This window comes from Mustelus asterias, chromosome 12, assembly GCF_964213995.1.
Source record: "Mustelus asterias chromosome 12, sMusAst1.hap1.1, whole genome shotgun sequence".
Classification (NCBI taxonomy): Eukaryota; Metazoa; Chordata; class Chondrichthyes; order Carcharhiniformes; family Triakidae; genus Mustelus; species Mustelus asterias.
Window position 1 is genome coordinate 66,532,856 of NC_135812.1, and position 27,877 is coordinate 66,560,732.

Consider the following 27,877-nt stretch of genomic DNA (forward strand, 5'->3'; position numbering starts at 1 on the left):
GATGCTTGCAATCTACTGGAGGACAGATTGCTGACCTGTTGTGAGAGCTTGCATGCATCTTTGGGCACCTGTGTTGGCAGCCATGATAGCAGCATTCTAAGTCAGCATGGCATCAAGTTGTGTTTGCATGGTGACAAGTGTGGATCTCACGACTTCAGGTTGAATTTCCACAGTAGCACTGAGAAGTCTACCTGTGCTGCAACTGAAGCTGAGACATTGTCCACCAAATGCCTGCAAGATGGGTGGGTCCTCAGGTGCTGTCATGGAGTTGGTCATTACTTCCATGCTACTAAACATGGATTGTACGAAGCCCTGTGCCACGTTGGATGTTGGATTCTTCCATGTTCCTTGATCGTGACAAGAGGCTTTGTCGCAGGCCAGCCGTTACACCCACTGTCATTCTCCCGTTACACCCACTCTCATTCCCCTGTACACTGCCTCAATGAAAGCCTCATCTGAGTTCTCTGTATATTGTGACTATAGATCAGTTACTTTCAACATCCCCTATCCACGCCCCACCGACTTTCCTCCCTTTTTACATTTCTCATTTCAGATGTCCAAGAACTTTCAGCAGTCCAGCCTCTTTATGACTGATCATAGATGCACCAGGCATCTGATGAAGAAGCACCACCACTTGTTCTAGCAGTCAAAACCATCAGCTCCGATAAGGACACGATGTTAAACTGAATAAAGAAAAGTGACAACCTACATTTACACAGTGCTCTCTATGGGAACCAGACAGCTCACAGTGCTTTACAGTCAATGAAGTACTTTTGAAGTTCAATGACTATTGCAATAAAGGAAAAATTTACAAGGTAATAGAGAGATTTAATAGATCAGCACGTGGTGAGAAACCGGGCAGAGGTGGACTGCAGCCAGGCCAAGGGAAATCGATAGTACATCTGTCAGCATCCCAGAAGGCAATTTCATAGACAGGTTCTGCTTGCTCTTCACGCTAGATAGCAAAATGAGAATAAGGTGCAATTTTGTATTTTAATTAAAATGTTACATATACAAGATGTTGTGGCCATATTTCCAAAATATATGTTACCGACAACGGAAGGAGTAAACCTATCAACAGCAAGTTATATGCTTGCAATTAGATTTCTTAATGATATATGCAGTCTTTGCTTATAAGGAAAGTTTCACCTGATCAGCACAAGTCTATTTTAGAGATTCAGTCCATGAAGATGTTAAAAACAGGACAGGAATATAACAGGACTTGTCATATTCAGTTTCACGGGCTCAACTAATATGGATATACATGATGGGGACTGGATCGATGGTCAAAAATTCCAAACCAAATTACTGATCTTGCTTCTCTAATTATATCCTGATATTAGAATACCACTTAAAGCAACCATCGTGCTTTTGTACGCTAAATATAGGAGCAGGACTTGCTGTATCGACAAGAAACACACGTATATAAGTCGTCTAGGAAATAGAGAAAGCTGCTGGTGTCCAACCATCAGGGTAAGTTTCTTGCTAACTTTCTCAAGTATCTGAGTGAAGGTGCTGATTTTATTTTTCAGTACAGAGATGATCTCATCAAATTATGTAAAGTTTAACAGAATGAATCAATCCAGAAAATTATCTCAAAATAAGCGTCACAAGACATAAATGTAATTCGTCCGTTAAAATCGGATCCAAAAAAGAAAAATTAATTGATTTGCTGTGCATTTATTTTACTAGAATTGCTGTGAAGGATTTTTCTTACCGGGGACGCATAAAGGTAACGGATGTTATGACAACCAAATGTAAACTCAAATTTCTTGAATGCCACTGTTTGCGTTTGACAGTGTGTCTTGCCGACAAAAGGATTTCAGGGTCATTTCACATCTACTTTGTCTTACTGCTATCAAAGAGGCTGTTACCTAATAAATATCTCACTGCAAGCAGCTAGTTCAGCTGCAAGAAGCACAACACCATGTATCAGACCAAAGGCACATATACCGCACACGGTCTATGTAAAAGTGGCTGGGCGATCGGGCATTGCTTCTTACAGTTTGGAAATCATTTAACACAGAATTATTCCGGACCATTAAAACCTTTAAATCACTTTGGCATCTTAAGATGCCAGACAAATTCACATGACAGGATGTTTCCAACCTACTAAATTCAGCGGCACACAACACAAATGCTCTGGTTTTGAAAATGTCAAGGCACACCCAGCGTTTTGGCAGTAACCTGGGATCACCAATCCAAAGATGTTTTCTCTTTTCCTAGAAATGAATAAACCAGGAAAATCGTAACAAAAAGCTTCACGTGAGAAACAGCTACTCCTGAATGTGCTAACATGTGGCTCGCGGAGGCGTCTTTCTTTAACACACAAATTGCATTTTGTAATCTTGTGTCTGTCAAATCACAGATCATCAATCATTTTAAGGATCTGAATAGCTTTCATGTTTAGAGGGGCTCGCCATTACGTTTTAAAGTTTATTTATTCGTGTCACAAGTCGGCTTTACATGAGCACGGCAAAGGAGTGACTGTTAAAAATAGGAATTGACACTTTTACCTCTACAAGCAGTTAGATTAGATTGAGTTCAAATGTGAGGGATCTTGCTTTCCGATAAACCAAGGAAGTATTTAATCGTGTCAAGAAATGATGCAATATAAGATGCTGATTCTGTTATTTATATAAACACACCTGTCTATTTTAGCAATAAACCGAAGCCATGGGGGATGCGGAAATGGCAGTGTTTGGAAAGGCGGCGTCCTTTTTGCGTAAAAGCGATAAGGAGCGATTGGAGGCTCAGAACAAACCATTCGATGCTAAAACAGCCTGCTATGTCCCCGAACCAAAAGAATTGTACGTGAAAGCTACAGTCAAGAGTAGAGAGGGTGGTAAAGCCACCGTCGAGACACTTGAGTCCAAGCAGGTCGGTTGAAATTTTAAAAATAAGTAAATCATCCTGAAACGCTTTAGTGTTTTCACAAAACACACATTACTTTAAATAACATGGTAGGTTTGTGGATCATTTTTCAGACACTAACTGTCAAAGACGACGACGTCCTCCCAATGAACCCTCCGAAATTCGATAAAATCGAGGACATGGCCATGATGACCCACTTGAATGAAGCAACTGTGCTGTTTAACCTCAAAGAGCGTTATGCAGCCTGGATGATCTATGTAAGTACAGAAACTTCAGATTGCTAAATGAAAACGATAATTGTAGACACTAAAGATCTTTAATTGCTCCCCCTGACTTTAGACCTACTCCGGGTTGTTCTGTGTCACTGTGAATCCCTACAAGTGGTTGCCAGTGTACGATCCTGAAGTGGTGTCTGGTTACAGAGGCAAGAAGCGACAAGAGGCTCCTCCACACATCTTCTCTATCTCTGACAATGCCTATCAGTTCATGCAAACTGGTGAGTCTGTGGGTTTTAATTCGTTGTGTCGGGTGTTCAGCAAGGAATTCTTATCATTCTCGTCAAAAATCGGAATACATTTCGGCGAAACTCAGTTATCTAAACTTTGATCATTTGCAGATCGTGAAAACCAGTCCATTTTGATCACGTAAGTGTTGCTGCTTTAACATATTCAGCAGAGTTGTTAATGCAATTGGAATTGACTCCAGTATTTTTAATCGCCTCTGGTAATCACGAATTCGTCATTTTCTACTCTTGCCCCGTCCAGCGGAGAATCTGGTGCCGGAAAGACTGTGAACACGAAACGTGTCATCCAGTACTTTGCATCAGTTGCAGCGGCAGGGGACGCCAAGAAGAAAGAGGCTCAACAATCCGGAAAGATGCAGGTAAAAGAAAATTGATACAGTAAAATTCATCAATTTCTTGCTGTTTGGCTGCAATTCATTTCTTGACTCGGTAAATGCTCCAATTCCTGATATTTTTACAGGGCTCCCTGGAGGATCAAATCATCCAGGCCAACCCACTGCTGGAAGCCTTTGGTAATGCCAAGACCGTGAGGAATGACAACTCGTCTCGCTTCGTAAGTTTCCTGCGCATTTCCTGCAGTTTCATAAATCGGAGCCCCGAGTGTGCACGATTCTTATTAGAAACCAAGTGTAACACAATGGATGATTCAATAATACAAACTCAATTGTGCACCTGTTGTGAGATTATGCTTTAAATCTCTGATTTAAATTATCTTTACTTTCCAGGGTAAATTCATCAGAATTCACTTTGGCACCACTGGGAAACTGTCTTCTGCTGATATTGAAACCTGTAAGTTCTGCTGAATTTTATTTGCAAATATCAGCCAATCAAATTTTCAACAGACAGACGGGTTCTTCAGTGGATCTATATTTGTGTGTGTACATTCTCTCTAGATCTACTGGAAAAATCCAGAGTAACATTCCAGCTAAAAGCGGAAAGGAGTTACCACATTTTCTATCAGATGATGACCAATCACAAACCAGAAATTGTTGGTAAGGATGGAAGTTTTGGCAAGTTGCTCCCTTTATTTCTGTTCTTTGCCAGGTTGAAATGATTAGTTCTAACACGGTAAATATACCTTAACCTCGTCCTATGAATAGATCGTTTGAAATAAAATCTGGTCTCTTCTAATTAATGATGTTATTTTTCAACTTTATCTAATATTCATTTTATAAATCCAATCATTAGTTTGTCCGTATAATGAATACCAGTCAAATGGCGAATTGAAACTGAATTTGACAGGTTGTCTGAATGGAAGAGGGAAAGCCTGACTATAAAATTGGGTGAAACACAACTTTCATTCCCTTCACCACAATTCCTCCAACAAAACACTTGTTTTGCTTTCTGCAGAGAGTTGTCTCATTACCACCAACCCCTATGATTATCACTTCATCAGCCAGGGTGAGATTTCCGTTACTAGTATCGACGATACAGAAGAATTGGTGGCGACTGATGTGAGTATCAGCCGTGCATCTTCAGTTGTATTTTCTTATCCTGACTCGTGCCTCCTAAAGTATTTCAAAAGTCAGCACCAAATTCTCTTTTACTGGTACAAAACATGTCGAGAACGGAAATGATATGGAATATACACCTACAGGACAAAATCAAGCAATGTTTATCAGAATTGAAATGAAAATGTGGAATGTTTTGAGTATAATATGGCAGAATGATATTTTAAAGTAAATTTCTTTTTAGCCATAATTAAGTAGATGAAAGATTTCAAACTGTTTGAAACTGTTTCCAGTTATAACAAGTAACTTATTTTTGTTGGATTCTAAATCTATTGTTTGGGTTTAAAGACTGCCATCGACATCCTGGGCTTCACCGGTGATGAGAAATGGGGCATCTACAAATTCACTGGTGCAGTAATGCACTTTGGGAACATGAAATTCAAGCAAAAACAACGTGAGGAGCAGGCCGAGCCAGAAGGCACAGAAGGTAACAGTTTCATACATCTCACATCACTACAGTATTTACTAAAGTCTGGACATTCAGAAGAATATTCTGTGACATAGTGTATTTCAATTTATAATCTCATACAATACAGGCGTTATTTTAACATTCTGGAACAATACTGGGGCAATTTTGCGCTGCTGACCTCAAAGAAAGCTCTTGTGATGTCTGTGGCAATAACCTCCCCTTCCTGACAATCTGCTGCCAAATAAAGACGTTTACAAGGTGTGCAGTAGCAGTGAGTTCAGCAAGGAGGAAAATCAACCAATTACACTGAAGTGTTATTCCAGGAAGTTAGAAAAACTTTATGTATTAGTTTTAATTTAAATCTCCAAAGAGTGAAATTAATTATTAGGATTGCAAAAGACAGAAGCTAAAATATCAAGTAAAAAAAGCCGATTTGTATTTGTAAAATGTGGAAGTATTTATCCTCCTAATAAGGAAATAGTTATATCTGAAACCTGACATTGAACAAGCATGAAATTAATCTTCCAGGGCTAGTGAAGCTGTTTAACAGTAATTATGAATTTAACACATAATTAAAAGCCCAGTTACATGTCATCCAACAAGCTATACTTTTTAAGGGATTTTGAGAGAAACTATCAGTATAAGAGAGGTAATGCTCATTTGTTCAATTCCCTTGGTAGCAGATTGGGGAACTCAATGTCACAGACTCTGGGGAAATCTTGAATGACTGACAGTAACTTCTGGTTTTCCACATTATTCTGTGCATGTGTAGACTCCCAAAGTTTCTGTCCGTTTCAGTGGGGTAATAATGGTGAAACTGACAGCCTTGCTGCCATTATCAAAGAACAAAGAACAAAGAACAGTACAGCACAAGAAACAGGCCCTTCGGCCCTCCAAGCCTGTGCCGCTCCTTGGTCCAACTAGACCAATCGTTTGTATCCCTCCATTCCCAGGCTGCTCATGTGACTATCCAGGTAAGTCTTAAACGATGTCAGCGTGCTTGCCTCCACCACCCTACTTGGCAGCGCATTCCAGGCCCCCACCACCCTCTGTGTAAAAAACGTCCCTCTGATATCTGAGTTATACCTCGCCCCTCTCAGCTTGAGCCCGTGGCCCCTCGTGATCGTCACCTCCGACCTGGGAAAAAGCTTCCCACTGTTCACCCTATCTATACCCTTCATAATCTTGTATACCTCTATTAGATCTCCCCTCATTCTCCGTCTTTCCAAGGAGAACAACCCCAGTCTACCCAATCTCTCCTCATAGCTAAGACCCTCCATACCAGGCAACATCCTGGTAAACCTTCTCTGCACTCTCTCCAATGCCTCCACGTCCTTCTGGTAGTGCGGCGACCAGAACTGGACGCAGTACTCCAAATGTGGCCTAACCAGCGTTCTATACAGCTGCATCATCAGACTCCAGCTTTTATACTCTATACCCCGTCCTATAAAGGCAAGCATACCATATGCCTTCTTCACCACCTTCTCCACCTGTGTTGCCACCTTCAAGGATTTGTGGACTTGCACACCTAGGTCCCTCTGTGTTTCTATACTCCTGATGACTCTGCCATTTATTGTATAACTCCACCCTACATTAGTTCTTCCGAAATGCATTACTTGGAATTTATCCGGATTAAACTCCATCTGCCACCTCTCCGCCCAATTTTCCAGCCTATCTATATCCTGCTGTATTGCCCGACAATGCTCTTCGCTATCCGCAATTCCAGCCATCTTCGTGTCATCCGCAAACTTGCTGATTACACCAGTTACACCTTCTTCCAAATCATTTATATATATCACAAATAGCAGAGGTCCCAGTACAGAGCCCTGCGGAACACCACTGGTCACAGACCTCCAGCCGGAAAAAGACCCTTCGACCACTACCCTCTGTCTCCTATGGCCAAGCCAGTTCTCCACCCATCTAGCCACTTCTCCTTGTATCCCATGAGCCTTAACCTTCTTAACCAACCTGCCATGTGGGACTTTGTCAAATGCCTTACTGAAATCCATATAGACGACATCCACGGCCCTTCCTTCATCAACCGTTTTTGTCACTTCCTCAAAAAACTCCACCAAATTTGTAAGGCACGACCTCCCTCTTACAGACTGTAAAGTCTGAGCCATTCTTAAATGTGGAAGGAATTATCTGCATCTCCTTTATTAGTCCAGTGCCTGTATATACTATGGTTAGTATCATGATCCCTTCAGTCAGTTAGATTGCAGAGATAGAGAACACTGCCTTTTAATCAGTTATTTCAGCGATTTCACTATGGTATATCTACAGAGTGTGTGTGTGTGCATGTGCGTGCGTCTGAAAAATGGCAGTGGAATCCTTTTCAGATACACCTTAGACCAAATGTTAAATTATTACTCTGTAGAACAGGAAACATGATTGGCTGCAATTAAAAAGTAACCCTTTGGCATAAAGTGTGACATCCTGTGATATAAACATGTGCAAGTACTGTCCTTATTTGACATTATCCATTGAAGCAATTTAGACTTAGTCCAAAAAGGACCATAGGTATATCTCTCTCCATTAGTGAGAAAGAGACAAAAACAGAAAATGCTAGAAAAATTCAGCAGGTCTGACAGCATCTGTGGAGAGAATAGAGCCAACGTTTTGAGTATGGATGACCCTCTGACAGAGACCACTGGTTATACATCGCTTACTCCATAAGTGTTGCCAAGGTAAGAAAGCACAATGTAGACATCATTCTGCCTCACAATCTGGCCACCTAGCCAACTGAGCTAATGTCTCATAAAAGAAAGACATAATATAACATTCCCTACTTTATACAGGAACAAACTTTGCATTTGCCAATCTGATATCTGTATAGTACTATTATCTTTAACACTGTATGGAAAATAAGTGTGTTGACCTTTAGTTGGCCTGCAGAGACCTTATCTGATAACAAGTTCAACAACATGGAGATGAACACCTGGGGTGCGGACCCTGGTGTCAGGCAGACATCAAGAAACCCACTGGGTATTGGAACCCCCTCCTGGGACCTCATTGGCCGGAACCCAGAGAAGTTTCTGGAAAGGCAAGCAGGCTGGGGGATAAAGGGACACACATAAAGGGAACAACGAGGAACACTACAGATAGTTACCCACAGATCCGACCAAAGAACACACCCGTCAACTCAACACTCTGATCAAGATCTTTGATCCGGACCTTGAGAGCACCCTCCGTGCTCTCATCCCACGTACTCCCCGCGTTGGAGATCTCTACTGCCTCCCGAAGGTACACAAGGCAAACACACCCGGCCGTCCCATCGTATCGTGCAATGGGACCCTGTGCGAGAACCTCTCCGGCTATGTCGAGGGCATCCTGAAACCCATTGTACAAAGAACACCCAGCTTTTGTCGCGACACTACGGACTTCCTACAGAAACTCAACACACATGGAGCAGTTGAACCAGGAGCACTCCTCGTCACAATGGATGTCTCGGCACTCTACACCAGCATCCCCCACGATGATGGCATTGCTGCAACAGCCTCAGTACTCAACGCCGACAACTGCCAGTTTCCAGATGCAATTTTACAACTCATCCGCTTCATCCTGGACCACAATGTCTTCACCTTCAACAACCAGTTCTTCATCCAGACACACGGAACAGCCATGGGGACAAAATTCGCACCTCAATATGCCAACATCTTCATGCACAGGTTCGAACAAGACTTCTTCACCGCACAGGACCTTCAACCGATGCTATACACTAGATACATCGATGACATTTTCTTCCTTTGGAGTCATGGTGAGCAATCACTGAAACAACTATATAATGACATCAACAAGTTCCATCCCACCATCAGACTCACCATGGACAACTCTCCGGAATCGGTTGCATTCTTGGACACACGCATCTCCATTAAGGACAGTCACCTCAGTACCTCACTGTACCGCAAGCCCACGGATAACCTCATGATGCTCCACTTCTCCAGCTTCCACCCTAAACACGTTAAAGAAGCCATCCCCTATGGAGAAGCCCTCCGAATACACAGGATCTGCTTGGATGAGGAGGATCGCAACAGACACCTCCAGACGCTGAAAGATGCCCTCATAAGAACAGGATATGGCGCTCGACTCATCGATCAACAGTTCCGACGTGCCACAGCGAAAAACCGCACCGACCTCCTCAGAAGACAAACACGGGACACGATGGACAGAGTACCCTTTGTCGTCCAGTACTTCCCCGGAGCGGAGAAGCTACGGCATCTCCTCCGGAGCCTTCAACATGTCATTGATGAAGACGAACATCTCGCCAAGGCCATCCCCACACCCCCACTTCTTGCCTTCAAACAACCACGCAACCTCAAACAGACCATTGTCCGCAGCAAACTACCCAGCCTTCAGGAGAACAGTGACCACGACACCACACAACCCTGCCACAGCAACCACTGCAAGACGTGCCGGATCATCGACACGGATGCCATCATCTCACGTGAGAACACCATCTACCAGGTACACGGTACCTACTCTTGCAACTCGGCCAGCGTTGACTACCTGATACGCTGCAGGAAAGGATGGTCCGAGGCATGGTACATTGGGGAAACCATGCAGATGCTACGACAATGGATGAATGAACACCGCTCGACAATCGCCAGGCAAGACTGTTCTCTTCCTGTGGGGGAGCACTTCAGCGGTCACGGGCATTCAGCCTCTGATCTTCGGGTAAGCGTTCTCCAAGGCGGCCTTCACGACACACGACAGCGCAGAGTCGCTGAGCAGAAACTGATAGCCAAGTTCCGCACACATGAGGACGGCCTAAACCGGGATCTTGGGTTTATGTCACACTATCAGTAACCCCCACAGCTTGCCTCCTGGACTTGCACAATCTCACTGGCTGTCCTGTCTGGAGACAATACACATCTCTTTAATCTGTGCTTAATGCTCCCTCCACTCACATTGTCTGTATCTTTAAGACCTGGTTGGCTGTCGAGATTCCCATTCCAATCAGTATTCTGTAACTTGATTTTGTGTCTCTGTATGTCCTGTTTGAGAGCAGATATCCACTCCATCTGACGAAAGTGCAGCGCTCCGAAAGCGAATGGCATTTGCTACCACATAAACCTGTTGGACTTTAACCTGGTGTTGTTAAAACTCTTACTGTGTTTACCCCAGTCCAACGCCGGCACCTCCACATCATGACCTTTAGGTCCCCAGTGGTGTATTACATGTCACTCACGGAGTATGGATGTCGATAGCAACATGCACTTTTGCCTGACGTACTCTGGAGCCATAGACAGTAGAGGAGCCGACATTTCTTGCTAGATGACCAGCAATCTCTGCCATGGTTACTGCCTACCATTGGCGGGTGTTGAAAGGGTTTGCAGGTTGATACTCAACCTATTTGACCACATCATGAATGCACTTTCCATGGCCATCAAGTCCTACAGTGGGATATGAACCCAAAGGGATGCTAGTCATTGTGACACTCCCAGCAGTGATGTAAGACATCTTAACTAAGCAAATAAAATTTTGTTTTGTAATGTTCTTCTCAGAGCAGCATTCCATATTTAAAATTAGATGTTATACACAAATATACTGGATTGTCATTTCCATTTTATTAGATGCCGACAAGGTTGCTTACCTGACTGGACTCAACTCTGCAGATTTGCTGAAGGCTTTATGTTATCCAAGAGTGAAGGTTGGCAATGAATTTGTGACCAAAGGTCAAACTGTTCAGCAGGTAAACTTTGAAGAATTTTGTAAAGTGACATCTTTGTAAACCTTGAATATATTTACTTTAGGTTTGTGGCTAAAATGATGATTGTATTCTTTCAGGTCTACAACTCAGTTGGTGCCCTTTCCAAATCCATTTTTGAGAAAATGTTCTTGTGGATGGTTATCCGTATCAATCAGCAATTGGACACCAAACAGGCCAGACAGTTCTTCATTGGTGTGCTGGACATTGCTGGGTTCGAAATTTTTGATGTAAGAATCAGGAACATAGATATCAACAAAATAAATTACTGAAACTTTACTGCACTAAAAAGCACAATCCAACACTTAAATGAGACATTAATTTGCTCTGTATATTTAGTACAACAGCTTGGAACAGTTATGTATCAACTTCACCAATGAGAAACTGCAGCAGTTCTTCAACCACCACATGTTTGTTCTGGAACAAGAAGAGTACAAGAAGGAAGGAATTGAATGGGAATTCATTGACTTTGGAATGGATCTGGCTGCTTGCATTGAACTCATTGAAAAGGTCAGTGATATCATGCAAGACATTAATTAGAACTGAAATACATTTACGTGAACCCTACATAATTAAGTGTGTCAGTGTTAACTGTCTTTATCATTGCTCCAGCCCATGGGTATCTTCTCAATCCTAGAAGAGGAGTGTATGTTCCCCAAGGCCTCAGATGTTACCTTCAAGAATAAGCTGTATGATCAGCATCTTGGTAAGTCAAACAACTTCCAGAAACCCAAGCCTGCCAAAGGAAAGGCTGAAGCTCACTTCTCACTGGTCCATTATGCTGGCACTGTGGACTACAACGTTACTGGCTGGCTGGACAAGAACAAGGACCCCCTGAATGAAACTGTAATTGGGCTATTCCAGAAATCATCAGTGAAACTATTGGCTCAACTCTACGCTGCATCCGCTGAAGGTAAATTTCTAACAAACTCAAATGTTGATATTGATTTTTGTTAACATTGTGTTCACACCTCTCCCAATCAGTTTAGAACAAACTAATTCATTGCTTTGTTGTAGCTGAAGCCGCTGGAAAGAAAGGTGGCAAAAAGAAGGGTTCTTCCTTCCAGACAGTATCTGCTCTGTTTAGGGTGAGTTTCTCTGACATATATATTTACAACATGCAGCAAAGTAAATTTTAGTAAATTTGAGCCAGCTAGCAAAATATTGATAAATTGTTTGTCTTGTATTATTGTTACAAATAAATTGGAACAAAACTGGAGGTCAAATTACTTTTCTGTTCATTGCACAGGAAAACTTAGGCAAGCTGATGGCTAACTTGAGAACCACACACCCACACTTTGTGCGTTGTCTCATCCCCAATGAGACAAAGACTCCAGGCAAGTGTGATTCCCTTGCTATATACTAATGGATGCAGTCAATTATTGTCAACCTTTCAGGTCTTGGAATAATTGTTTGATGTGCTGCATTTTAATCATTCTGTTGCATTCATCAGGTGCCATGGAAAATGCCCTTGTCATTCACCAGCTGAGGTGCAATGGTGTGCTAGAAGGCATCAGAATCTGCAGAAAGGGATTCCCAAGCAGAATCATCTACGGTGACTTCAAGCAAAGGTAATGGAACTTAAAAACTGTGCCTAAATTTTCTATTCTATGGAATTGTAAGGATGTGGAATTTTAAAGAGAAAAATCAATAATGTGCTTAAAACTCTGATGCAACAGATACAGGATTCTTAATGCAAGTGCCATTCCTGAAGGCCAGTTCATCGATAGCAAGAAGGCTTCTGAGAAGTTACTGGGATCCATTGACGTAGATCATACACAGTACAAATTTGGACACACAAAGGTAATTAGATTTAAAATTGACGTTTCTCACTGTGAAATAACATGTTAATGAACCTATAAATACAGCTTTGCTTTTATATTAAGAAAGCATAAAAGTTCCCTTATAGTTCTTGCATTATTATGGGGTTAGATATATGGAGCTAATTCAGACCCACTACAAACCACTCCATTTGGAGGGAATGAACCATTTCCACACACAAACATTCTCGCATCAATTCAAAACCAAATTGATTTTAAAATTTTATTTGGTGCGTTGATCATGAAATGTGAACACTTACTTTACTTTTTAAAGGTGTTCTTTAAGGCCGGTCTCTTGGGTACACTTGAAGAGATGAGAGACGAAAAGTTGGCGCAACTCGTGACTCGTACCCAGGCTATTTGTCGTGGATTCCTAATGAGAGTTGAATTTCAGAGAATGATGGAAAGGAGGTAAACATCTTCATATATGAAGATCAAAATAGTATATTTGTCAGTAAAAATGTTTATACATTTTATGAGTTTCTTCTGATACAAAATCAATTGAAGGATGGTTATGCACTGTGTTCCTCTGTCTAACTGTATTCTTCAGGGAAGCACTGTATACTCTACAGTACAACATCCGTGCATTCACAAATGTCAAACACTGGCCATGGATGCAATTGTATTTCAAAATCAAACCTCTTCTGAAGAGTGCAGAAACTGAGAAGGAAATGGCAAATATGAAAGATGAGTTTGAGAAAACTAAAGAGGCACTTGCCAAATCTGAAGCACGAAGGAAGGAATTGGAAGAGAAAATGGTGGCTATTGTACAGGAAAAGAATGACCTTGAACTCCAAGTCCAAGCGGTATCAATGTTTACAATTTTATTATGGCAAGTTTCTAAACAACATATAAAACCATAGCCTGATATAACTACCTGTATCAATTTTCTGCAGGAAAGTGAAACTCTGGCAGATGCAGAAGAAAGATGCGAGGGATTGATTAAGAATAAAATTCAACTGGAAGCAAAAGTGAAAGAATCTAATGAAAGATTGGAAGATGAAGAAGAGATAAATGCTGAACTTACAGCTAAGAAGAGGAAACTGGAGGATGAGTGTTCAGAATTGAAGAAAGATATTGATGACTTGGAGCTCACTTTAGCCAAAGTTGAAAAAGAAAAACATGCAACAGAGAACAAGGTATGAAGAGGCGGTCTTTAAAATGTATAGTAGATCTGTAACTCACTGCAGAATGCTCATATCTGTTGATTACACTTTATGAAATTATTTTGTGCACTTGATTTTTGATGAATACAGGTGAAAAACCTCACTGAAGAGATGGCTAGTCTTGATGAAAGCATTGCGAAAGTAACTAAGGAAAAGAAAGCCCTCCAAGAGGCCCATCAGCAGACCTTAGATGATCTTCAGGCAGAGGAAGACAAAGTCAACACTCTGACCAAAACAAAGACTAAGCTGGAGCAACAAGTGGATGATGTAAGTCTTTTTAAATGGAACGAGAGCACATGGATTTGAGGGTACAGTCATTATTTGTGCCAAATTTTGATCAATTTTTTTTTCCTTTAAAGCTTGAAGGTTCTCTAGAGCAGGAGAAGAAACTTCGCATGGATCTTGAACGTGCTAAGAGAAAACTTGAAGGTGACTTGAAGCTGGCACAGGAAACCACGATGGATTTGGAAAATGATAAGCAGCAGCTGGATGAAAAGTTAAAAAAGTCAGTATTTATCTCAGTTTTTTGCTCACCTTCCTTTGAATATCTTTACTATCTGCCCTGTTGATAAGAAAATGGAACTCATTATTGGAGACGTTGAATCTTCAGTCAGAAGATATTAACTCAACCATTTGATCTCGTGATTATTTTCTGATTTTATGTTTTCTAACATAGTTATTCTAACCAGAGTACTGTTCATAGAAAGTAATATGATGATACTTAATGATGCATTATATGTATTCCCTAGTTTCAGCATATCAGTGAAAACAGATTTCGGACATTATGACTGGGCAACACGGCGGCACAGTGGTTAGCATTGCTGCCTCACAGCACCAGAGACCCAGGTGCAGTTCCAGCCTCGGGTGACTTTCTGTGTGGACTTTGCACGTTCTCCCCAAGTCTGTGTGGGTTTCCTCCAGGTGCTCTGATTTCCTCCCACAGTCCAAAGATGTGCGGGATAGATTGATTCGCCATTCTAAATTGATCCTAGTGTCAGTGGATTGGCAGGGTAAATGTGTGGTGTTATGGGAATAGAGCTTGGGTGGGATTGTGGTCGATACAGATTCGATGGGCCAAATGGCCTCCTTCTGTACTGTAGGAATTCTATGAAACATTAGTCATTGGAGCATTAGTTACCCATCTAATGTATATAGTCTAGTGTCACTGTTCAAACAAGAGTTCTCTTCATTGTGAATAATATGAAGTTGACACAAGAAATAAGGCTGCATTTTAAATAGCCCCACATCTTAGCCTGTCAGTGAAATAGTTTTCTGCTGTGAGTTCATTAATAATACAGAAATTTTCATACTAAGTGATTTTGTTGAATTTTTCACTCTTACTATTAAAGGAAGGAATTTGAGATCAGCCAACTTCAAAGCAAAGTTGAAGATGAGCAGGCTTTGGCTTCACAACTGCAGAAAAAGATTAAAGAATTACAGGTGATTCATATGTTCATAACATAAGTGATCCATCCTTTGTAAAGGTTATGTGCATGAACTGATGTTACTTGTTCCAAAATTACAATCAATACATATTCATCTTAAGGCTCGTATTGAAGAGCTTGAAGAAGAAATTGAAGCTGAACGTGCCTCTCGTGCCAAGACTGAGAAACAGAGAGCTGATCTTTCCCGGGAACTTGAAGAGATCAGTGAACGTCTTGAAGAAGCTGGCGGTGCCACTGCAGCACAGATTGAAATGAACAAGAAACGAGAAGCAGAATTTCAGAAGATGCGCCGCGATCTGGAAGAGTCCACCCTACAGCATGAAGCCACGGCTGCTGCTCTTCGCAAGAAGCAGGCTGATAGTGTTGCAGAACTTGGGGAACAAATCGACAACCTGCAACGTGTCAAACAGAAACTAGAGAAGGAAAAGAGTGAGTTGAAGATGGAAATTGATGACCTTGCTAGCAACATGGAATCTGTGTCTAAAAACAAGGTATGGTTCCAAATGTTACCAAACCTCCTCCTTCCTATAAATATGCCAAATAATTGTTGTCTGTTTAGTTTCACATCCTTTGACAATTCTGCATATTGGCTTTAGGCAAACCTTGAGAAAGTGGCCCGGACTCTTGAGGACCAGGTCAGTGAACTGAAGACCAAACATGATGAGCATCAGCGTTTGATCAATGATTTATCAACTCACAAAGCACGTCTTGGAACAGAAAATGGTATTTATCACTTGCATAACCGTTTTCATCAGGTGTGTAGAAAATACAACATTTTTTGTAATACTTTGCTTGGAATCACTTCTGATTTGCAGGTGAACTGAACCGCCAGTTGGAGGAGAAAGAAGCCTTGGTATCTCAACTAACAAGAGGCAAACAAGCATATACTCAGCAGACTGAGGAGCTCAAGAGACAGCTGGAGGAGGAAACAAAGGTACCATAATAATTTAAGTAACAAATGCATATTAGCTTTAGAAGAAAATATTAATAATTAATTTAAATTGTCCAATTTGAAACATTATAAAATATTATGTTTTGCGATTTGATTGTCCAGTAATAGATCTCAGATGCTACCATTATAAGTGGCAATATTCCTTGTCATCCATAAACAAAGTATCAAGATTTATTAACATAGTAATAACCACAGATATATTAACTATTATGCTATTACCAACTTGATAATTATTTCAGGCTAAGGGTGCCTTGGCACATGCCCTGCAATCTGCCCGCCATGACTGTGATTTGCTCCGTGAGCAATATGAAGAGGAACAGGAGGCAAAGGCCGAGCTCCAACGTGGCATGTCTAAGGCCAACAGTGAAGTTGCTCAATGGAGAACAAAATACGAAACTGATGCAATTCAGCGCACAGAGGAACTGGAGGAGGCCAAGTATGTTAGAATGAAATGAGAGTTTGGTTTCCTACAAAATGATGTTTAAGATAATGTTATTAGAGCATCTTTGCTTTTGCACATTTTAGGAAAAAGCTTGCTCAGCGCTTGCAGGATGCAGAAGAGCACATTGAGGCTGTGAACTCCAAATGTGCTTCACTGGAAAAGACAAAACAGAGGTTGCAAAATGAAGTGGAGGATCTAATGATAGATGTGGAGAGGGCAAACTCAGCAGCAGCAGCTCTTGACAAGAAACAGAAGAACTTTGACAAGGTAAGAGTTTATTATTTTCTCATTCTGTATCATTCTATATATAACAGCAGTTTCATATTAATGTTAAGTAAATTCTGCTCGAGATAGATACAGGTTTGACAAAAGATTAGACTGAATATTTGAATGGACAGAGCTCTTCACAACAGTTGAAGTGCAATTCATTCTTCGAGAAAATGCTGTGAATTGATAGATTTTTGTTGGGTAAATTTAACAGGTATATACAGGGAAGGAGATATATGAAGTTGAGACACATGCTCAACCATGATGTAATAAGATAGCAGAAGAAACTCAAGGGGTGGAAATACCTACTTCTCTTCTATTGTTTAAAGACAAGTTTTAAATGCACTCAACTGTGCACTGCATTTCCTGGACATTTTAAAACTTAGTACTGAATCTTTTGAGTATCATAAGAATGCAAATACCATTCCCTCTTCTGCCTAATAAAATATAATTGTTCAGAAGCAGACCTTTGTGCCTCTGTTTAAACATGCATGCATCAAGTTCTCTTACAATAGGCAGAAAGCGAGTTGCGTTCCGAAGTTTAGTTCCAGTCTTGCAGTCTGCATTCCGTATTCCTCAACTATCATCTCATGTTAGCATTAGGATAGAACCGCATTCTCATACTTCATTTGTACCTTTTTCAATTGTCCACTACAGATCCTGGCAGACTGGAAACAGAAATTTGAAGAAAGCCAGGCTGAACTGGAAGCAGCTCAGAAGGAGTCTCGCAGTGTGAGCACTGAGCTCTTCAAGATGAAGAATGCATACGAGGAGTCTCTGGAACAACTTGAAACTCTTAAACGAGAAAACAAGAATCTGCAGCGTAAGTCTTAAACATTCCTTATTATTTTAAGCATTTAAGAATGTTAATGTTAATAAATGTACCTGTGTTTACATTGCTGTTAAAATCTACAGTAAAGTGCTATTCTTGCCTATTGTGCTTTGCACTATTAAATCAGTCTCACATCAAGAGTAGAAGCATATATTGGTCTGGTAATCTTAGCTAAATCACCACAAAATAGGTATAACTTTAAACTTTTTTCATAAACTAGAGGAGATCTCTGATCTGACTGAGCATCTGGCTGAAAGCAGCAAGGCCCTCCATGAGATAGAAAAGGCAAAGAAGACAGCTGAGCAGGAGAAGAGTGAAATTCAAGCAGCTCTAGAGGAAGCAGAGGTAAAACTAATAATTGTTTTATTTTAATCCTTACACAATAGAAATTTAGAATCATAGTATTTGTCAAATAAATTAAGAGTTGCAACACTCATCTCATGCATTAAAATTGTTTGAAAGACCTATCAGTCAACAGGTGAAATCTAATCAAAAAATGTTGTTTCTGGTGTGAAAACTGGCGTGTTTCTCTTCAGAGGAACCAGTCAGTTCTCCCCCCAGAACTTATGACATTTGCCAAAAAAATCAAGGAGACGCTATTTAAGCTGTCATACGGGTGAAGGGGCCTAAACTGTCGGCAAAAACTAACTGCACAGAAATCACCATCCTTTAAGGACATCCTGATTAGAGCAGCAAAAATCTCACCCACCCCACCATGGTGGCCTCAGTAGTTCCCCTCCCCAGGCCCGATCGGAGCCAGCATTCACTCTGACCCCCTTCCACCCCCGCTATCATCAGCCCCTTCTCTACCCACTCCCCCCGGCGATCATCAGCCACTTCTACCTGCCCCTCTGTGCTCCTTGGCCCCATTCGTAACCCCCTGCGATCATGGGCCCCTTCTTGCCCCCTTACCCTTCTCTATCCCTGCCAAATGACCATTGCCAGCATCCACTGCTTGTCAGTCCACTCCTGGCCCACAACCACATCTGTATGTATCCCTCACGATGCCTCCTAAGAGGCTCGAAATGTGCACAGGTTTGAATTGCGAGGATAACACTGCTAGGATGGCAAGGTGCCAACATGGCAGTGCCGACACATGCCAAGGGGCAGTGCCAGAGGACATTTCCTGGCAAAGTCCCTCATCGTTTGGAGGCTATATTTAGCTTTAAGCCCCTGAGGAGACCCCCATGACCGGTTCACATCGGTGTAAACCTGTTGTAAACGGTTTGTGGATAAGGCCAGGGGTCAACAAACGGCAGAGGAGGTGTTTAATTATATTAAAATGCATGTAAATGATGTCACCAGCAAGGGGCACGGAAAGTTCAAAGTTGCGTTCTTGCCGGCAAAAACCGCGACTTCCAGATCTTGAGCCGCCGCCAGCATTCGCACGGACGGGGAACATGGGTTCAAGATCGCCCCCACTATTTGATAGAAAACTCATTAGATGATGTCCACTGAGTGTAATTTCTGAGTGACTTTTCCGAAGGATAATTTTCTGTACACTTGACTAACAGGTAAACCAATGGATTTATACAGAAAATTGTCATAACTTTGTACCAGGGTTACTGTTTCAACAAAGAGTTTTTAAAAATGCATTTTTGAAACTCAGATGTTACAACTCTTACTTTTGCACATTGATATTAGCAAGCTAACATGCGCTTGGAATCATAAATCAAAGAAGCACAAAATCATAGAATTGTTACAGCACAGAAGGAGGCCATTTGACCCATTCTAACCGTGCTGACTCTCTGCAAGAGCAGCTCAGCAGTCCCACTGTCGCACCATTTCCCTGTAGCCCATCCAAATTTTGTCATCAAATAATTAAAAAGGTATTGAAAGCCACAACTAAATCTGTCCCGAACATACTCTCAGGCAGGTTATTCCAGACCCTTTCCACTCACTGCGTAAAGAAAATTTCCTTGTGCAATCCTTGGATTCTTTAGCTAGTCAACTTGAAATGGTGCCCCTTCATTTTCCACCCTTCCAGCAATGGAAATATTTTCTCCCTGTCTACTCTGTCCAGGGCCCTCATGTGTTTGAACACTATTATTCAATCCTTTTTCAACCTTTTCTCGAATGACAGCTGCTCCAGCTTCTCCAATCTATCCATGTGACTGAAGTTCCCTGGAACCATTCTTGAAACTCTTTTCTGCATCTTCTGTGTCTTCACATTCTTCCTGAAGTTTGACGCCCAGAATTAGACTCAAGGCTCCAACTGAGACCAAACCAGTGTCTTATAAAGGTTTAGCAGAGCATCCTTGCTTCCATGCACAATGCTTGTGTTTACAAAGGCCAGCTCGTATATGCCTTTTAATCACTTTCTCAACCTGCCTGCTGCCTTGAACGATCTGTGCACATATACCCTAGGTCCCTCTGCTCCTGCACCCCTTTATTATTGTATCTTTTATTTTATATTACCCCTCCTCATTCTTCCTACTAAAATGTATCACTTGACATTTTTCTACATTATTTCACCTGCCGCATCTTCCCCCCCCAACTTCCATCAGTCTGTCTAAGTCCCCTTCACGTCTATCACTATCCTCCCCGCAATTCACAATACTTCCAAGTTACATGTTAAGTAATGATATGTGGCATTTAATCAGCCACCTTTTGGAAATCCATGTACAGCATGTCAATTTCATTACTGTCATCAATCTGTTAACACCTGACAGAACTTTATTAAGTTTCTTAATTACATTTACGTTGTAAACAATCCAGACTGGCATTTGATAATTAATCCATATTTGTTCAACTGATTTAATTTTGTGACAGGTTATAATTTTTGAAAGACTTTGCATCACACACCTTAAACCAATTGGCCTGTAGTCTCTGGGGTTTCCATACACTCGTTTTTAAATAATTTTTGTACTTATGAATTTGCAAATCTTCAATCCTCTAGCACCACCTCTGTGTCTGAAGTGGATTGGAAGATTATTGCCAGTGCTTCCATACTTTCAACCCTTTTTTTCTTTTAGTGTCCTTGAATGCATCTAATCTAGTCCTGGTGACTTACCAGCTTTAAGTATAGCCAGCTTTCTTCAGTAGATAATCATCAAAAAGCATCTACAAATAAACAGTTGCAGAAGTTTGAAAATCTCGTCGACATATGGCAACTGATGCTTGATCAATTTTTGATTTTAAATCAGAAATCGATAGATATTATATGAACTAAATGTACAGAGGGATATGAGGCAAAGGCAGATATATGGAGTTAAGTCACAGATCAGTCATAATCTCATTGAATGGCAGAACATGCTCAAGTGGCTAAATGACTTACTTCCTTTCCTGTAGTTTTATGTTCCAACAATGTAAGGATAGATGAATTTAGTGCACACTAGGATCATAGAGAGTACAAGCAACTTTTAGGACTGTAACGTGAAATTTTGAAAAATTATAGGCTTCTCTGGAACATGAAGAGAGCAAGATCCTCCGTATTCAGCTAGAAATGAACCAAATCAAATCTGAAATTGATAGGAAAATTGCCGAGAAAGATGAGGAGATTGACCAACTGAAGAGGAACCACCAGAGGGTTGTAGAGACAATGCAAAGTGCTTTGGACGCAGAAATCAGGAGCAGAAATGATGCTCTAAGAATCAAAAAGAAAATGGAGGGTGATCTGAATGAAATGGAGATTCAGTTGGGACATGCGAACCGTCAGGCTTCCGAAGCTCAGAAACATCTCAGAAATCTGCAGGGTCAACTAAAGGTCTGTTCAGCATTGTCTTTAATTTATTGTTCATTTTAATCTATTTCTAAATATTGTGCAACCTTCTGCCACTAAAGTAAATATAATACATTTTTCCATGAGCTAACTAGCAGTTTTAGAATTGTCAAACGACTCAAGATTTTATTCAATAAATCATTTGAATTTATGTTAATATAATATAAATACTATGGTTCACTGCAATATCTGCTTTCAACATATTTCTGCCATCTAAATAGGATACCCAGTTACATCTGGATGATGCTGTCAGAAGCCAGGAAGACTTGAAGGAACAATTGGCCATGGTTGAGCGCAGAAGTGGTTTGCAGCAGGCTGAGATTGAAGAAATGAGAGCAGCACTGGAACAGACAGATAGATCTCGCAAAATTGCTGAACAAGAGCTTGTTGATGTCACTGAGAGAGTACAGCTGCTGCACTCACAGGTTTGTACAGACATTGATGACAATTTGAACTTGGGAAGAGTGTGGCTGAGGCTTAAGAGCGGAGGAGGCTGAGGGGAGACTTAATAGAGGTGTATAAAATGATGAAGGGGATAGATAGAGTGAACGTTCAAAGACTATTTCCTCGGGTGGATGGAGCTATTACAAGGGGGCATAACTATAGGGTTCGTGGTGGGAGATACAGGACGGATATCAGAGGTAGGTTCTTTACGCAGAGAGTGGTTGGGGTGTGGAATGGACTGCCTGCAGTGATAGTGGAGTCAGACACTTTAGAAACGTTTAAGCGGTTATTGGATAGGCACATGGAGCACACCAGGATGATAGGGAGTGGGATAGCTTGATCTTGGTTTCAGATAAAGCTCGGCCCAACATCGTGGACCGAAGGGCCTGTTCTGTGCTGTACTGTTCTATGTTCTATAAGATCATGAAGGAAGCTGGCATGGCCTGGGTGAGGTGATTCTGTTGGAATGAATGGCAGGAACTCATTAATAGTGTTAGATGCATTTCCTGTCTGGAACCAGATTAACTGTTTGGTTTGAAGGAACATCAGTAACAGGAGGCTGCAGCATATGCCACCCTTTCACTGTCGCAATTCCCAACTTCTGAAAACCCACATTAAATTGTCAATTGAATTTCCAGTTGTTCAGTCATGGGCTTACAAACAAGGCTTGAACCTATTTGTGATTGCAGTTTACAAACCCTACAAAACGTGTTCTTATAGACTGACTTTCCTTGCAGAACACAAGTCTCATCAACACCAAGAAGAAGCTGGATGCTGATCTGAATCATCTCCAAACTGAAATGGAGGACACAATTCAGGAATCGAGGAATGCTGAAGAAAAAGCAAAGAAGGCTATCACAGATGTAAGCCACAAGTTAACTTAATTATATGTTCACATTTTCACAAATGGTGATTTGTCACACTCAATTACTTTGTTCATACTATTTCAAGTTTGAGCTTGAATAATGATTTGCTCCATTACCTCACCATTATAAGGCTGCCATGATGGCTGAAGAGCTGAAGAAGGAACAAGATACCAGTGCTCACCTTGAAAGAATGAAGAAGAACCTTGAGCAGACAGTGAAGGACCTGCAGCATCGGCTGGATGAGGCTGAGCAGCTGGCAATGAAAGGAGGAAAGAAACAACTCCAGAAACTGGAGGCTAGGGTAAGTGGCATAACTGTGTTATCATGTGCTGCTTGCTAAGGCTTGTGAATATAATGAAGTTTTGGCTGCAAAACCAGATTCATAATTTTGCAGCAGTACGTATCTTGCATGGATGTAAAATAATTAATGCCATTTGGTGACTGGTTTAGGTGCGTGAGCTGGAAAATGAACTGGAAGCTGAGCAGAAACGAGGTGCTGATGCTGTCAAAGGTGTTCGCAAATATGAAAGAAGAGTCAAGGAACTGACTTATCAGGTATTTATAACCTGGTTATTTGGCATGGGAACATCATTGTGGGAACTGGTGTTAATCATTACTTTTACAAAGTATCAATGTAACTGCTGCCTCTTTTGCATTATTTACAGTCTGAGGAAGACAGGAAAAATGTTCTGAGACTGCAGGACTTAGTTGATAAACTGCAGCTGAAAGTTAAGGCTTACAAGAGGCAATGCGAGGAGACTGTAAGTACCGAGGACAGTAGTTCCCTCAAAATGCTTTTTGGATGTTATTTCGTAAAGCTAAAATTTATCTTCAAATATTTGAGTTTTTTCCTGTAGTGTAAAGTTCATCAAATACTCGTGCAATCTACATTAAAGGCAAGTCAGGAATATCAAAAATCTGATCATACATAAATCATCGTGGGTCATTAGGTTTAACACCATCTCATTTCAATGATTTATGTATCCTGTTCAATAAGAACATATTTAGCATTGTAAACTTCAATTCACATTAACGTGAATCCAAATCCAGAACTATGGTACAGAATCATTGCTGTCATTATCAACTGAATCGTCAAATTCAATTGAGTGGCTTGCCAGTCAACCACATTGCTTTGGATCTGTACCACCTGTAGGCAAAACCAATTGAGGATGGCAAGAGGCTTGGAATACAAAAGCAGGGATGTACTTCTGAGGCTTTATAAAGCACTGGTTAGGCCGCATTTGGAGTACTGTGAGCAATTTTGGGCCCCACACCTCAGGAAGGACATACTGGCACTGGAGCGGGTCCAGCGGAGATTCACACGGATGATCCCAGGAATGGTAGGCCTGACATACGATGAACGTCTGAGGATCGTGGGATTATATTCATTGGAGTTTAGGAGGTTGAGGGGAGATCTGATAGAAACTTACAAGATAATGAACGGCTTAGATAGGATGGACGTAGGGAAGTTGTTTCCATTAACAGGGGAGACTAGGACGCGGGGGCACAGCCTTAGAATAAAAGGGAGTCACTTTAGAACAGAGATGAGGAGAAATTTCTTCAGCCAGAGAGTGGTGGGTCTGTGGAATTCATTGCCACAGAGGGCTGTGGAGGCCGAGAAGTTGAGCGTCTTCAAGACAGAAATTGATAAATTCTTGATTTCTCGAGGAATTAAGGGCTATGGGGAGAGAGCGGGTAAATGGAGTTGAAATCAACCATGATTGAATGGTGGAGTGGACTCGATGGGCCGAATGGCCTTACTTCCGCTCCTATGTCTTATGGTCTTATGGTCTTATGGTTCCTTCCCTAAAGGCCATCAATGAAACAGAAGGTTCTTTTTTTTATAACAGTTAACAATGGTCATTATTAGACATTTTTAATTCCAGATTTTTATTGAATTCAAATATCACCATTTGCTCTGGGCCTCTGGATTACCAGTCCAATGACAATACCACTCGCCTCCCCATGGGTTCACCATCAATAAAAGGTTACAATTAACTATATTGTACTCAAGTGCTTTGAGAATCTCAGATTTTTTTTCTTTGTTAACAACATAAGCCAGAGCAGGGGAAGGTTTCAGTGAACTATCATTAATCTGAAATTTTTCACCTTTCATTTTATATCCTTTCTATATTAAAATCCGTGCACCATTGCACATTCCAATTAATTGGTCTAGATGTACGTGATTGCATTTAATCACCTTTTATATTTGTCATACAACTGCAACATAATTTAAGAATATTGTGACCAGAAGAAATCTGAACATGGCATTCAGATGAGAAATCATATGTGACAGAGCTCTTCATTTTATTTTCATCTTCAACATTCTATTTCAAAGGAAATTTTCAGTTTACCTCGCAATTGGTAAATTTCCCTTGGCCTTGGATTTAAAAAGAATTACACATGGTTCCTCAAATCCAATGGGCAATCTTCATCTACTATAGTTTCAAAGAATTCTCGAAATGATTGCTTCTAATTCTTTTTTGTTCTTTGGAACCGCAAAGTGCAATACCCTCAAACATTTTTCCCAGTAGAGTTAGATTATGATTTCCTGATTCATATCTCACTCTTTTGAATATCACAAATGTTTGTTCTGTTATCCAGAATCTAAATAAGGTTCTTATGGAACTTGTAAACATATTTATGAAGCTTCACCTATTTTTTCATAGATTATATGTTGTTTTGCATCGACAGGGGAACATTTTGGCACAGAAATGATTGTGCCTGTGTTTGAGATGCAAATCAAACACTGTATATATTAATAAAGCTCTCTGACGAATGAAAAGGCAGTTCAGAAAGTGAAAATGCTCTCCTTTGTCAAATGCATGGAGACTGAAGTCCCAGATATAAAGGGAAATATTTACACACTGCACAAAGCAATGTCCAATCGGTGTATCGAGACTTCCATCCAATTTAGGCTGGATTCAAATTCAAGTTGCAGATATAAAAGAACAATGTGATAAACTAATTCATTCTTCAATTTTTTCTCACAAAGAATGAAAAGCTGGTGTAACTTGTGAATAGTTGGATTATAGGTATCAAAATGTGTGAATCACAGCTTTAGACCTGGTAGTCACCCTTCCAAACATATTTGTCAAATCTTTTGTGAAAGATTCACACTTTTATTAACCAACTCCAAAGATGTGTGGGTCAGGTTGATTCGGCCATTGTAAATTGACCCCTTCTGTCAGTGGGATTAGCAGGGTAAATATGTGGGGTTATGGGGATAGGGTCTGGGTGGGATTGTTGTCGGTGCAGGCTCAATAGGCTGAATGGCCTCCTTCTGCACTGTAGAGATTCTATGATTCTAAGTGAACAGCTACATTCTCCTACAATATTCAATATTTTAACCTGCAACCTAATCATTTCTTCTACTATATCCCCTTTAGGAGGAACAGGCCAACATTCACCTGTCCAAGTTTAGGAAGGTGCAGCATGAACTGGAGGAAGCCGAGGAACGTGCTGACATTGCAGAATCTCAAGTCAACAAACTGAGAAGCAAAAGCCGTGACATAAGTGTGAAGGTATGCTGGATGTAAATTATTTCAAAACTGAATAAATAGTGGAGCTTAAAATACATTGACTAAAAGTGTTGGTAAAGACTTCTATTGTTTGTCAAAATATAAATAATATTTTAAAAGCAATCTTTACATGATATTGATTTAACCATTTGCAATTTTGTTTTGCCCATTAGTCCTCCGCTGAAGAGTAGATGACGATTTGAAATGGTCCAAAGAAGAAATCCACAAAATGTGTGTTTCTTTGTAACATAATTTTATAAAGATAGCTCTGTCAGTAGAAATAAAAGCGCATCTCTGAAAAATATTTCTTTGTCTGTTAGCTGTCTTGATAATCACTCTGGGAATAAAAATGCTGCACAGAAAAATCCAATGAAATTAGAGTGTGAAAAAATGTAGGAAGGAGAATCCATTAGAACAATGAAATTGTTGCAATCAAGAAATTGCCATGTCTTTATTATACTGTTGAAACTAAGGGGTGGAAATTATTCTGGATCCACATGAGCCCAACTGGGAGGCCCAGCATTAAAACCAGCCTCAAAGAACAAAGAAAATTACAGCACAGGAACAGGCCCTTCGGCCCTCCAAACCTGCACTGACCATGCTGCCAGATGTAACTAAAACCCCCTATACTTCCGGGGACCATATCCCTCTATTCCCATCCTATTCATGTACTTGTCAAGACGCCTCTTAAAAGTCACTACCATATCCGCTTCCACTACCGCCCCCGGCAACGGGTTCCAGGCACCCACTACTCTCTGTGTAAAAAATCTACCTTGTACATCTCCTTTAAACCTTGCCCCTCGCACCTTAAACCTATCAGGTCTCAGTAAGATTTTTTTTGGCATGAGCTGCCAACACCTGCGTTGCCTCGACAGGTAACTCCCTCATTTGAGGATGCTGATTGCTGGGTCACTGATTTCATGTGCAGCGGACCTGGAAGTCGTTCTGAGGAGCAGTATGAGAGAATGCAGGACAACCGTGATGTCAAAAGAAGACTTCTGTTCTTCCTGGCTCACCACGAGATTTGCTGAATAATGTTCTATTAAAATGCCTTACCTTTTATGATTGGCTGCTATTACTGAAGAACCCTGACCAGGACAGGCTTATTGATTACAAGAACAGAGGACACCGGCTTACTGATAAACCTGCTTAGCTCTTCTTTAAATTATGAGAACAGACTGGGAAAACTCGAATGTGAAGTTGCTGAACTGAAGAGGGATAAATTCCATGAGATCATAGAATCATAGAATCCCTGCGGTGCACAAGGAGGCCATTCGGCCCATCAAGCCTGCACTGACAGCAATCCCACCCAGGCCCTATCCCTGTAACCGGTTCATCCCCCTGACATTAAGGGGCAATTTAGCATGGCCAATCAAC

At 41.0% G+C, this 27,877-nt stretch overlaps 2 protein-coding genes across 44 annotated transcripts in view; one reads left to right on the top strand and one right to left on the bottom strand.

The window, feature by feature from the left end:
• The window catches only part of gas7b (growth arrest-specific 7b), a 718,490-nt gene that overhangs the window by 601,229 nt on the left and 89,384 nt on the right, over positions 1-27,877 (bottom strand). For 7 of the 43 annotated variants that reach the window (XR_013499138.1, XM_078225399.1, XM_078225397.1 and 4 more), the window contains one exon: positions 13,105-13,217. The exons of 34 other annotated variants lie outside the window; for them this stretch is intronic. The gene's annotated coding sequence lies outside the window, so the exon portion shown is untranslated. Of the gene's footprint in view, positions 1-13,104; positions 13,218-17,751; positions 17,912-27,877 lie in introns of those variants that run through there. 2 more of the 43 variants (XM_078225373.1, XM_078225393.1) reach the window with 2 other exon arrangements.
• Positions 1,384-26,804, top strand: LOC144501533 (myosin-4). The gene is made up of 41 exons (XM_078225354.1): positions 1,384-1,473; positions 1,693-1,732; positions 2,662-2,880; positions 2,988-3,131; positions 3,214-3,370; positions 3,491-3,518; positions 3,639-3,756; positions 3,858-3,950; positions 4,123-4,186; positions 4,291-4,389; positions 4,748-4,851; positions 5,197-5,335; positions 10,891-11,009; positions 11,105-11,254; positions 11,364-11,534; positions 11,637-11,937; positions 12,042-12,112; positions 12,274-12,361; positions 12,478-12,595; positions 12,704-12,827; positions 13,119-13,255; positions 13,395-13,650; positions 13,741-13,983; positions 14,101-14,277; positions 14,370-14,515; positions 15,360-15,450; positions 15,557-15,946; positions 16,052-16,178; positions 16,271-16,389; positions 16,647-16,843; positions 16,933-17,116; positions 17,774-17,939; positions 18,169-18,293; positions 21,346-21,654; positions 21,891-22,094; positions 22,851-22,976; positions 23,110-23,280; positions 23,430-23,534; positions 23,645-23,740; positions 26,369-26,503; positions 26,674-26,804. Exons 3-41 carry the CDS (start codon positions 2,677-2,679, stop codon positions 26,689-26,691), a joined length of 5,814 nt encoding a protein of 1,937 aa, XP_078081480.1. The 5' UTR covers positions 1,384-1,473; positions 1,693-1,732; positions 2,662-2,676; the 3' UTR covers positions 26,692-26,804.

What these genes read in the sequence shown, in the direction of transcription:
- LOC144501533 (XM_078225354.1), top strand. Translation starts at nt 2,677, where the DNA reads ATGGGGGATGCGGAAATGGCAGTGTTTGGAAAGGCGGCGTCCTTTTTG. An exon ending in ATGACAACTCGTCTCGCTTC is followed by an intron (nt 3,951 to 4,122) that starts GTAAGTTTCCTG and finishes TTTACTTTCCAG; the next exon opens with GGTAAATTCATCAGAATTCA. An exon ending in CAGCTCTAGAGGAAGCAGAG is followed by an intron (nt 18,294 to 21,345) that starts GTAAAACTAATA and finishes GAAAAATTATAG; the next exon opens with GCTTCTCTGGAACATGAAGA.